The sequence below is a fragment of the Callospermophilus lateralis genome, chromosome 4, assembly GCF_048772815.1.
Source record: "Callospermophilus lateralis isolate mCalLat2 chromosome 4, mCalLat2.hap1, whole genome shotgun sequence".
Taxonomy (NCBI): domain Eukaryota; kingdom Metazoa; phylum Chordata; class Mammalia; order Rodentia; family Sciuridae; genus Callospermophilus; species Callospermophilus lateralis.
The window spans coordinates 8,780,601-8,793,921 of NC_135308.1; the positions used below are offsets into that span (position 1 = coordinate 8,780,601).

General features: G+C 48.3%; 1 protein-coding gene across 1 annotated transcript; it reads right to left on the reverse strand.

The window, feature by feature from the left end:
• Positions 1–3,839: 3,839 nt before the first annotated feature.
• Positions 3,840–12,081, reverse strand: Pnoc (prepronociceptin). Its single transcript, XM_076852268.1, has 2 exons — positions 11,956–12,081; positions 3,840–4,244 (listed from the first exon to the last, which is right to left on the reverse strand). Exons 1-2 carry the CDS (start codon positions 12,079–12,081, stop codon positions 3,840–3,842), a joined length of 531 nt encoding a protein of 176 aa, XP_076708383.1.
• Between the last annotated feature and the right edge of the window lie 1,240 nt (positions 12,082–13,321).

A 13,321-nucleotide genomic window follows, 5' to 3' on the forward strand; every position in this document is an offset into this window, starting at 1 on the left:
AGATAAGGCCGGGGATGTGGCTCAGTGGTCGAGTTCCCCTGAGTTCAATCCCTGGTATCCACCACCCCCTGCCCCCCACAAATTGCATCTGTACTGAACATGTACAGACTTATTATTCCCCCAAAAATACAACTCGGCAACTATTTATACAGCCTTTACGTTGTATTAGGTATTATCAGTGGAGACAATTTAAAGCATATTGGAGGTTTTGTGTAAGTCTTTATACAGATACATCACTTTTTGTAGGGAACTTGAGCATCCTTGGGTTTTGGTATCCACAGAGGGCCCTGAAACCAGTTCCCTGTGGGTACTGAGGGACATCTAATTGTATCTTCTTACAGGGGCAAAACCCAGACTAGGACCTGCTTTCTGCCTTTGTAGATGTTTAGTTACTGTGGATGCTCCCCATGTTTCCTGGCCAGGTTCTGACAGTCACACACTTCACCATGTTTAGTGTTAAGTGGGAGACAAAAGTAGCTTTGGCAGGATTTGCATCACCTGGAACTTGCTAAAAATGCAAGTTTCCATCTACTCAGAAACCAGGGTGCACCCCAGCAGCCTGGACCCCTCCTGGTGCAGATGCACACGGGTCTGAGAACCCCTGGCCCTTTGTCCCTCCTGCCTGTGCCTTCACATGGCTGTGTGCCTCAGTTCCCACCGTTGGCACAGCGCCCTGGGGCTGCTTTTGCTAGTGCCTCTTGCCCTACTTTATACGATGCAGAACCGTGAGCTTCTGCCTCTGTTTCCTGGGAGAGGCGGCTCCTATAGCGTGTTTGTGGAGTCTGTGTTTCCTAGTCACGTCACTTAAAAACAGCAAACCAGTTTATTAACCATTTGCTCAGTAGAAGTTTAATGGAGAAATAGTTGTTTCCAACAATCAGTCAAAAAGAACAGCTCTTTTACAAACAAGTTATGGCAGTGATGAGTCAAGGCCCCAGAACTGATTCCATATTCCTCTCACCCGGCCCCTAGAAGGCCAAGAGGTGGATGAGGAGGAAAGATGGGGCCATTAGAATGTAGCTGAAGGAATTACAAAAATACACTCTGATGGAGCATCAAGGAGGGCCGGGCGGTGGTGAAACATGCCGTGGGGAGGGGAGACGGCCGGACGGGAGGAGCTGGAGGCAAAGCCCGCGGGTCTGCGTGCTCAGCGCCTGGACGATGAAGGAATCCTGACTCCCAGCCGGCAGGTCTGGGGCTGGACACATGCTCTTTTGGGGATCACCTGGACGCCTGGGGAGACAGAAATAACGAAAATGGCAAACCTAATGGTTTTCTTGTCCCTTTGATCCTATTTGCTCAAATGACTAGAGCCATCAAAAGGAGGCCAGGAGAGCAATCAACCCAATTCCTACCGTCCCAAGGGTTCCTAATGCCCTCCCATGTCGCTCCCGTCCTCCCAGCCTGAGTCCACTGGTAGGACTCATAAAGGGAGGTCAGTGGACTTTGACTTGAAAGGCATAGTGACAAGTCCCCTTCCCTGAAACTCCTCCTTCCTGGTATTCGGAATGCGTGCTCAATTGTGTCCTCATCTGGGGTTCTCTTACAGGACAAGTGCTCTTCAAGCCTGATGTCACTCATACCTGGCCATGAATGAATCTGCTAATTTCCCACTGTCTAAAGGGTCAAGTCCTGAGGCGGTGGAAAAGAGTCAAAGGCATAGGGTCAGGGGAGGGGAAGGGAGTCCCCGAGGCCAGTTGTGCCCTTTGCACCTTGCTGTCTAGGGCAGGGCCTGGCTTCCCAAAGCCCACCTTCTAGGACCCCATTGCACTTTTCAAATAGGCTCCTAATCCCATTCTAGGGTTCAGGAGCCCCATTCCCTCCCACTGGATGTCTTAGAAGTCAAGAACAATTTTGGCAATGGAAGTCGGCCAAGATGGTGGACTCTATCACACACAGGCCAGGTTGGGATAAAAACAAGACTCCAGCTGCCTGTTTTGACTTGTAAAACGTGTCCATACTGCACCCAGCAGCCGTGCACCTGCAGAAATAAGAAACAGGGCTGTACAAGGAGAAAAGACAGCCATCAATAACACCCAAATGAGCTGGCAATGTTGCCAGAGGCTCCGTCAGGGACTTTGCAGAGCAGTGGACAGAAGTTGGTTACCAGCCTTAGTTCAGCTCCTCAGTTGGAAGGACAATAGAAAAGTTGATCGCCTGGGTAGCTCCTTTCTTCTTTCTTTCTTTTTTTTAACCAAATAAATTGATTCCTGCTAACGGGACTGATTTAAACTGTCTAGGTAAGGAGAAATGTTATGATGGTTCAGAATTAGATATGGGCTTTCGTGTCCTTGAAGAGCCACTTTAAAGAATGTCTTTAAGATTTCCAAGAATCCAATAATCCATGCTACTTCTGAAAGATTTGTCATTAGATTCTGTGCAAATACAGCTTAGAAAGAAACATAATTCTTGTGAATGGTTCAGGAGTATCACTTAGAACACAGTGCAGGTCTACTCTGCACCTTGGGAGATTAGTACTTCTGGTAAACTAAGCATGCCAGCCTTCTCACAACTTGTAATACATGTGTCCATATGTGGGGATGGGCTGGTTGCAAACAAGCTGGCTACCAGCAAAGATCCATGTAGTTTGCTGCTACGCCATAGATTAACATATGGATTAACATACATTGAAGGAAGAAGATTATTGATATGGCTAGTTCTTTGCTTTAGGCCAAGTTTCTAGGCTGTTTAAGAAGGCATGTGGGACTCTGTACATGGTCGTATTCCCATATACAAATTAAGGCACATGGTCAAGATTTTTCTTAAAATTTCAGAAAATTCTACTGTGCTAGTTCCCAGAGCCACTCAAAGTTATGTATTTGTTAATGGGCCCAAAGGGTTGAGTTTGAAATGACTGGGCAATTAATTAGGACTTTGGTGTATGTTATCCAATATGTATTATATTTACTTAGATGAGCATGCCCGGGATGAAGAAGAGAGAACAAGGGAGAAAGGAGAGAAACAAAAATAAACAAAACAAAAATATGGTACCCTACAAAGAAGCAAATTGGAGGAAGGAAGAGACATCATGAGTCCATATTGTACACACTAAGAGCTCAGTTTGGGCCAAATTCTAGAGGTCCTGCTTGGTGATGATGCCAGTGACCACATTTTCCAGGCAAGGTGATAGGGTGGACAAAAGGCTTACAGAAGAAAGAAAAGCAGAAAGCATTAACTCCTGGTTCTAACAAAAAATCCTTGGCAGGGGAAATGGGAAAGTTTGATGGTTTTCATGGAGTCAACACAGATACCTTGAGACAGTGTCAAGGAAAGGGAGAGACGTAAAAGCCATCTCTGAAGGTGAAATAGCGACATCACATCCACAGAAATCGGCCTCTGAATGGCTAGGAGTAGGTTCAGCTATTGGTTCCTAGAGATAGTCTCTGAGGAAAGGTGAGCTGAATGGTTGCTATGGCAACTGGATAAGAGAATTGGTCCACTTATCTGTCCCCATAGTAACTAAGCTCCTGGAGAGCTATAGAGGAATTAGTTATCTTAACATACTACTATTATCCCCATGGTAACCGATCTCCAAATGGGAGTGGTCAGCCTCAAGCAGCAATCTTAGGAAAATCTTTGCTCCCCAGGAAAAGGGTGGGCAGGAGGCAGGGAGGTGAATTTCCCTCTCAAGTCTCAAGTCTCCCAGGAGCTGGAGTCTTGGAGTGTGTGTGTGTGTGTGTGTGTGTGTGTGTGTGTGTGTGGTGCTGATGTGCTTCTGGGCCTGGGGGAAGGCTAAGACATTTGGGTGTGTGGGGTCTCTTCTTGCCCCCAGCTCATCGGTGCCCAACTCACTCATGGGTTGCAATGGCAGGTGCAGCTGGGAGGGGCTCCCCTTCCGGCTACACATTACCATTCTGGTGCAGGGTGCGCCGTCGCTGGCTGGACTGCATGCTCAGGACCAGGTACTGCCTCATGAACTCACTGAACCGCTTCTGGTTGGCCAGCTTCCGGGCCGACTTCCTGGCCCCGGTGAAGCCCCCAAACCTCTTCTGCAGCTGCTTCTGTTCTACCTCGCCAGCCTCGTCCACGCCAGGCTCTGTCTCTTTCTGTGCTTGGAACAGGCTCCGGACACGGGGCATCCGCTTCAGGTGCTGCATCTCCGAGGCTCTTGGCTGGAAAAGAGCAGCTGTCACGTGCTCTGGGTCAGCAGGGCTGAGCTGCCAGGGGCCCCTGGCCATGATCTTGGTGCACGGAGTCCAGAGAGGGCTGGGGAAGATCTTCTCTTCACACTCGAAGATGCACACCTGCAAAAACGGGGGAGGAGGGGACGAAGGGAAAAGAAACAGGAACCTCTGTGAGTTCAAGGTGGGGGAGGAGCTGAGTCCCAGGGTCACCTGTGTCGGCACCGATGCAAACGCTTCTGAAGCATCATTTCTCAAGAACTATGCAGTAGTTAATGTAAAGTGTTTTTTTTTTTTTTTTTTTTTTAAGGTTCATAGAATTTCAGAATTGCAAAGAAACACAGCACCATTTGGCCCAGTTCCATCATTTTACCAACAAGGAAATCAGGGATCAGAGGTGAGGCTGACTCACTCCAGGTTAATAGTAAGTTAACACAGAATAAAGGTGCCCCAAACTACGCCCTGGTATATCCTTAGTCAGGTTTTCAGAGCCAAGCATAGCTGGTGAGCATCAGATAAAAGAAGAACTTTAAAAAAAAATGTGAATTTTTTTTTTTTTTTAGTTGTAGATGGACACAGCACCTTTATTTTATTTTGTTTTATTTTTATGTGGCTCTGACCCAGTGCCTCATGCGTGCTAGGCAAGCGCTCTACCACTGAGTCACAACCCCAGCCCCAGAAGAAAGAACTTCATTTCCTTCTGTCATCAGGCTTGGGGAAGATCAGATTGGCTAAGGAAACTGGGGATGTGAAAGTAAGTAGCGAAATCTGCTCGTGTGTTTTAAGGTCACCGTGTAGAGATCAGCCCCGGTGCTGTTGATTTTCCATGCTCTACAGTAGCCATCTCTAGCTGTACATCGTTTGTGGCAGGTGAGTGTCAAGGGCCTTTGGTATGGGGCAGGTGGGCATGAGTGGAAGGTGGGGAAGGGATGCCATCATCAGATAGGAGCCAGGCAGACCCTCCAGCAACCCTCTGCTGCTGTTCTGCCTCCCTAAGCATCAGGGCCTCTGGTGGAGGCCACCAGTCTGACCATGACACCTGTCTAGGCTTCCTGCCTGGTCCTGACCTTCCTGTCTCTGGATGGGTCTCCTAGAAGTCTCTGGCTTCAACTCTTCTTCCTACTTGGTGTTTTGGCTTCACCCCTAATTCTCCTCCTTATGTTTCTGGCCTTAGGGAAAACCCCACTTCAGCCCATATTTGACACGGTGAGCAAGCAGGCAGCTGGGCAGCCCTCAGCTGACTATTATGGAGCTTGGGCCTGGCTCCCTGGGCACCTTCAGGGTCAGAGGTTGCTAACTCCCCACCCGGATCCATCTCCCTTCTCCAGTACTAACAGAACACTGTTTTCTTCCTGAAGGCAACAGATAAGTTTTGAACCTTCCCTACAGAATGAGGAGACCAGCAACCAGAATGGAAATGATAGATGCAGCCTCCAGTAAAGCAGGGCTGACTGAGCTGGGAAGAACTTCTCCATCTCCTCGGTCCTCCTCTGCCTCCAGCTTCAGGTTTGCAATGTGGACATCTTGGCTGGTTCTCAGCTGTCCATCTTGAAACCATGGGGTGATGCAGAGGGTGGAGTCATAGGCATGGGTAAGCCATAGGCAGGCAGAGCAGAAAGACGCAGGAGCCTGGAGCTCTCCTGTTAGCCCTGGAATCCCTTCCGTATGAGGAACCAACTCTCTGTCTTATTTAGGCCACTGCTACTTTAGGTCTTTGGTACTAGCAGGTGAATTCAATTTCTAACTGATATTTTCCCCACCTGAGTCTGCCCTTCTGCGTGGTTTCTCTGTCTCTCCCTGAACGGTACCTTATTCCCCAGTTGAGAGACATTTAAACCCTGGGTATATCTTCACCTCTCTCGTCCCACCTCCATCTGCTTGGTAACTCAGGTCGGCTTCTCCTCTCCATTCCCTCTGAGGGCACAGTGGCTCCTCAGCTGAGCTCTCCATCTCTATCTTTACCATCGAGTCCATTTTAGGTCCCTGGAGAAAACTCCTCCTGAGAAATAACTCTAATCACAACTCGTTCACAACTGTCTGACATTGTGTAAATGAAATAGCTCCAGACTCCTGATCAGGGCATTCGAGTCCCTCTAGCACCTGGCCCAGCGCACACCTTGTTTCCAATTCCTCCCATGCACGTGCCCCCAGGGACATAGGGCTGCTCCTACTACCTTTAGTCACTGTTTACTCTCTGATGGAATGACTTCCTGCCATCCTTCCCTCGGGACCCAACCACAATCCAGTGCTGCCCCTCTATGATACCTTCTTCTAGGTACGGTACCTGGAAGAATTGCTCATTCCTTCCTCCGTGTTCCCATCAAAAATTCTTAATTCATAATTTTAATGCTTAATATAAATAATTGCAATATCTCCTAAGGCCGAGTATAACAAGCGAGGGGCCACATCTCACTTATATTGAAGTGCCTTTAGGAGTCTTCACCTTCTATTAAATAGTAGACATTCTAGCACCTGGAGACATTTTGGTCGTCATTGTGTGTGTGTGTGTGTGTGTGTGTGTGTGTGTGTGTGTGTGTGTGTGTGCGCTAGCGCCACCTAGAGGCCAAGCATGAGTAAAACTCCTTCAATGCAGAGAATGGTTCCTGTTACAGTTTGGATGTGAGATGTCCCCCAAAATCTTCCATGTAAGACAATGCAAGAAGGTTTAAAGGAAATTATGATTGGGTTGTGGGAGTCTTAACCCAATCTGTGAGTTAATCCTCTGATAGGGATTCACTGAATGGTAACTGAAGGCAGGTAATGTGTGGCTAGAGGAGGTGGGCCTTGGGGGTGTGGCTTTGGAGTCTATATTTTATATCTGGAGAGTGGAGTCTCTTCTCTCTCTGCTTTCTGATCATCTTGTGAGCTGCTTCCCTCTGCCACACTTCCTCCATGATGTTCAGCCTCACCTCGAGCTCTGAGGAATGGAGCTGGCTATCTATAGACTGAGACCTCTGAAGCCGCGAGCCCCCAAATAAACTTTTCCTCCTCCACAGTTGTTCTGGTCAGGTCTTTTAGTCACAACAGTGAAGAAACTCACTAAAACCGTTTCCCACAAGTGGACCTCAATGGTGAATTTGAAAATCCCTGCTCTACTATATCCCATGGGAAATCAGGGACGTGTGGATAGCATCACAAAAGTGTGATGGGCGCGCTTGGCCTGTTCCTCTCAGAGTAGGACCCCAAATGCTTATTGAATTGTGCTGCTCCTTCCGTGAACAGACACAGGTGGGAGAGATAAGTCTAGATAGGACTAGATCTGCTGTGAGCTCCTGGATTTGTAAGCCCAGATGGTAATTAGATTTGGTGTCAATCAGAGAAAATGAAATTTTATGATCAAACCAGATGCCACAGTCCATATGCAGACTGGACGCACTGTTAGGTAAATTAGATGCTAACCAAATCATCCCAATTCTTGATTTAGGAGAAGGTTTGGGGCCAAATAGGAGGGATCCAAATTCACAACAGCATTTGTAGCACCAGATGGGCATATGAGCTGAATGCCTAACCCTGTGGTCTGGGGGCCTCACCAGCCGCTTTCCAGAGATGGGTTAATGGCCTATTAAGTGAGCTGGATGCATTTTCGAAGCCCGTGCTGATGACATTGCTATATTAAGCCAAAGTTTGCAGGAGCATCTGGAGTCCCAGATTGGTGCCAAATTGATCTGCAAAGCGAGCTTGTGAGGAGACAGAGCAAAGGGCCATTGGATGTCTGGATCAGAGATTAGGGTACAGGTTGGGAGTGTAGTTCAGTGGTAGAGCACTTGCCTAACATGTGTGAGGCCTTTGGTTCCATCTGTAGCATATAAATAAATAAATAAATAAATAAATAAAATAAAGATTAGGGTAAAAGTGAGGAACAGACATAGGAGCTCTCTGGAAGGAAAAGAAGAAGGTCACAAAGACAGTCTAGCTCCTGCCGTGAGCTAGACTTCAACCACTTCTGTCTAAGAGATGTTTGGTAGCTACTTGCTCTAAGAGGCTTTGCTAGAATATTCCAGGGATAACACTGGTAGGGCAGCAGAGGCACAGCCAAGAAGAAGTCCACACAAAGAACAAATCACCTCCTAAGGATGTTCATCTCATGAAGAGAGGTCCACCAGAAGGTGGTTTGTTTTGCAATAGGGTTTTAAGAAGTTTTAAATGTATTTCCCCAGACTGTGCCTCGGTGGGAGGGGTTAGTTGCATTATTCTTCATTTCTAAAACAACTCAATGAATCTTCTTTTTTTTTTTTTCTTCATGAATTGACATGATTAGGTAAGAGGCCAAGACGTTGCAATGGGTTTGGGTATGTGAGTCATTTACCAACCAAAATTATAGTCTAACAAAAAAGCCAGCCATTCTTGGACCAACTACCAGGAATAGAAATAGAAAAATTTCTGATGAAGCCAAAAGTCCAAAGGATCCTGGGAAGAGCTCAGAATTATGTAATCTGATGGAGAGACCGCGAGGTGACCCTTGCTGAAATGAGTTCCCCCATCATTCAGAGTGGACACACTCAAAGGTTGCCAGGTTTGGGAATGAGATGTGCTGTCCTGTGTCCTTGGCATTTCATTAAACTTAAGAATAGATTAAAAGTGGACACAAACTAGAAACGAAAACAAGTGGGCAGCCAGGTTGGTGGGGCGGAGGCGGGGGCGCACAGACACGCTGAAGCATCTGTCCTTGCTTGTGAGACTTCTGTTGTTTCATTTTTCTGACTAGTTTCAAAGAAGTAAAGCTATGGGTGATTCTAGACCCCGAAGATCTGAGATGCAATGAAGAGATGGAAACAGGCTCCATATTCTTCATGGTCTCTGATGTCAGAGCTCCACACTGGATGTGCCCACCAGAACCAAGTGTCCTAGAATCTGTTTCCAGGGGACATTTTACACAGCAGCCTCTGTGCCACCCACCAGGCCATGTGCTGGGAAACTCAGATCTGTTGGTACAGAGAGCTCCCACCTGAGGGTCAGAGCTAGACCTGCAGGTGCCAGTAACAACCGGAACCCCCTGGGTTGGGGTTTGCAGCCAAGCACAGCTGGTGAGCATCACCCAGAAAGAAGAACTTCATTTCCTTCTCTCATCAGGCTTGGGGAAGATCAGATTGGCTAAGGAAACTGGGGATGTGGAAGTTAGTAGTGAAATCTGCTCGTGTGTTTTAAGGTCACCGTGTAGAGATCAGCCCCGGTGCTGTTGATTTTCCATGCTCTACAGTAGCCATCTCTAGCTGTACATCGTTTGTGGCAGGTGAGTGTCAAGGGCCTTTGGTATGGGGCAGGTGGGCATGAGTGGAAGGTGGGGAAGGGACGCCATCATCGGATAGGAGCCAGGCAGACACCTCCAGCAACCCTCTGCTGCTGTTCTGCCTCCCCAAGCATCAGGGCCTCTGGTGGAGGCCACTAGCCTGACCATGACACCTGTCTAGGCTTCCTGCCTGGTCCTGACCTTCCTGTCTCTGGATGGGTCTCCTAGAAGTCTCTGGCTCCAACTCTTCTTCCTACTTGGTGTTTTGGCTTCACCCCTAATTCTCCTCCTCATGTTTCTGGCCTTAGTCAGAGGAAAGCCCACCTCAAGGTGACCTCGCCAGGCTGAGTCAGCACAGAGTTCTCCTCGGAGGTGAGACAATCCGGGCTTTGAGGTGTGAGCAGGATTTATCAAAAGGGGAGGAAGGAGATGGCAGGGAAGGGAAGGCAGGATGTCCCAGGAGCGGTGGAAAGTGACCGGTAATGGTAATGTGGGAACTGAGCCTGGAGAGAGGCGGTCAGGTGGACCTTTGGGAGTTACCTGCAGCCTGGGGGGACCAGGAGGTAGGGACGTGAGGTGGGACCGACCCTAGAGGGAGGGAGGAGCCAGGAAGCGGGCCATCAGGGCAATTCCTTGTTTTGTCCAGTGGGGAGAGGAAGAGGAGCCAGGCTAGGAGGTGGGATAAGGAGAGTCAGAGCAGGGAGGAGGCTCATGAAGGAGGCACGAGACTCTAGAGAGGACGGCCTTCTTGAGTGAGAGACAATGGGCGGAGCCGGACAATGGTCAGGGTCAGTCTCTGAGGAAAACCTGATGGAGGAGAAGGAGGAGGAATGAGGGTGAGTCCCCTGGGCTGCTCTGTGGCCTCTACTGGTCAGAAACAGCCTTGGCCCGGGGCCAGAGGAGCTGGAGCTGAGAGCAGGCCCATGATAGTCCAGCATGGCTGGCTCCACGCTTGCACATTTGCCTCAGGAACAGTAGCTGCTTTTGATTGTTTTGAAAGGCTGAGGGGTTTGAGACGTGGCAGCTTGAAAGACGCTTAATTGACTTCAAAGGAAGCGGTAATTGAATTATGCTGGTGTTAACAGGAGAGGAATAACTCTCTAGACGGAAGCCAGAGGAGGTGAGAAATTAGTTTAATGGATAACAACTTAACCTTGGATTTGCACCACGAGTTGGAAATTTAAAATATATCAGAACATTTCAGATCATTGAATGGCCACTGTAGAATGGTCTGCAGGGTCAACAATGGAGGGCATGTTCACTAGGCAGGGAAGGGTTAAACAAGCTATGCTACATTCACTGGAAGAAATAACTTCATGACATGGGAGCGCTATCCTGGTGGACTATAGTAAATGGGGGAAAGATGCAATTCTTTCTCTGACTGCTGGGATTAATGGTGATTTAGATTTTATTTTTTAATACTTTTCCAAATTTGCCAAATTCTCTGAAATAAGAAGGCATCATTACACTCATACATTGCTGGTGAAACTGCAGATTGGTGCAACCACTCTGGAAAGCAGTATGGAGATTCCTCAGAAAACTTGGAATGGAACCGCCATTTGACCCAGTTATCCCACCCCTCACTATATGCAAGGGACTTAAAATCAGCAGACTACAGTGACATGGCCACATCAATGTTTATAGCAGCTCAATTCACAATAGCTAAGCTATGAAACCAACCTAGGTACCCTTCAACAGATGAATGGGTAAATAAAATGTGGTACATACACACAATGGAATATTACTAAGTCATAGAGAAGAATGAAATGATGACATTTGTCAGTAAATGGATGGAACTGGAGACTATCTTGCTAAGTGAAATAAGCCAGTCTCAAAAAGACCAAAGGCCAAATGTTCTCTCTGATATGTGGGTAAGTCACAATGAGCAGCACTGGGGGGGTGAGGGAGAATAGAAGTTCACAGGATTAGACAGAGGGGAATGAAGGGAAGGGTGGGGGGATGGGAATGGGAAAGACAGTAGAATGAATTGGACATAAATTTCCTACGTTCATGAATACACAACCAGTGTAACTCCACATCATGTACAACCACAAAAATGGGAACTTATACTTCAAATTTGGATGATATGTTGGAATGCAGTCTACTGCTATGTAGAACTAAAAAGAACAAATAAAACAACTTAAAAAAGAATGCATTACTTTAATATTGGGAACAGTAGGGCAGTATGAGCAGGGGCGTGTGTGTGTGTGGTGCTGGGGATGGAACCCAGGGCCTTGCACAGGCTCAGCAAGTGCTGTACCACTGAGCCACACCTACAACCTGTTTTACTTTTTGAGACAGGGTCTTGCTAAGTTGCCCAGGCTGGCCTCCAGCTTGTAATCCTCCTGCCTCGGCCTCCGGAGCAGCTGTGATTACAGGTGTGTGTGTGGCACGCAGCAATCAGCAGGTCTTTATTTGAAGGTGCTAAGGTAGAAATGTCATGGGGTTCCTGGCTGGAAAGTGTCCACATCTCTTTCCTCCTGGTGACATGACACTGGGCAAGTTCTGTCCTCTGGGAGAGGCTTGAGATTCTCACCCAGGGTCTGCTTTCCAGTGGACAGAGGAGATGGAGGGGGAGAAGGTGGCTTCTCCACCTCCTGGACCTACCTCCAGGTTGAAGCCGTCCAGAGCTGGGCGGAGCTTCTCCCGGCAGGTGAGACAGTCCCTCGGACAACTGCTGAACACGCTGGAGAGGAGGCTGAGCAGCAGGAGGTCACAAAGCATGATTTTCATGGTGCAGATGCAGGAAGCGAGATGCTAAAACACATGAGGGGGTGGCGATTAGTACAGCCATTGGGGAGGCCAGCTGGCTGGGGCGGGGCGTCCTAACCCAGGGGATGCAGGAAAGTCACCCCCAGTGGGAATAGTGCCGAGGTCTGAGATTCATCTTCTAGGAGGGAGCAGATGTCAGGGGGTGCCCGTGCCTGGTCCTGTCATCCAGGACTAATGTCCCTGCACAGGCTGGGGACTGGGTTCCTGAGGAGAGTGCCCCAAGATTCCTGCCACTCCATTCAGGGAGCCGCTGTGGGGTGGTGGGGACAGTTTTCCAGGGAGCTAAAGGCATTGCTTTGCAGCTGTCCAGCATGTGACTTCAATCAAGCCTCAGTGTCCACTGCTGTGGGAGGGGAACAGTGCCACCTATCTTGTCACAGGGCTGTTATGACGATGAAGTGAGATCTGTAGGGAGGTTTTATAAAGTCCTCTGCAAGAGTGAGGAAAATCTGACATTTATCAACGACTCAGGAATTTCCCGTCATCCTCCCCAGCTCTTCCTGGGATGGCCCAAATGCTCACGCCCCTGAAATCTCTTCTAGGGAACTTCCTGGGTTTCCTTGTCTGTTGCTCCTCCCAAAGGTGAGCCCATGTTATGGTCTCTCCAAAATTCATATGTTGAAAACCCAATCCTTGGGGGTAATGGTAGGGAAGGTGGGGTCTCGGGATGTGGGTGGGTCATGGGGGGGGGCTCTAGTGAATGGGATTAGTGCACCTATGAAAGAGAACCAGGAGAGCTCGGTAGCCCCATACACCATGAGAGGACAGGCAAGAGGGTGCCATCTGTGGCCTAGGGAACAGGTCCTCACTAGATAATGAACCTGCTTCTAGAACTATGAGGAATGCATTTCTGTTGTTGATAAGGCATTTTGTCATAGCAGCCAGAAAAGACCAAGAGAGTGGACCTCCTGACCACGGGGCCATGGTGGTCACCTTGTCATTCCACACCAGGCACAGGGCCTGCTATATGGCATTAGTTTTGGAAAATAAACAAACTATTGTATGACAGTAGCTCCAATGATTAGTTAGACAGGGATTTACACTCTTCCTGCAGAATGGCCTGCGGATGTGTGGAGTTTCTCCTGTTCCTCTTTACATGTTTTTCCTTGGCTCAAACTTCTTGAGTCAGAAAGCTACTTCCTTGGACTACACCATTTTGGGTCCCCATTGAACCACCTTTATTTGGAAGATTAAATGGAAA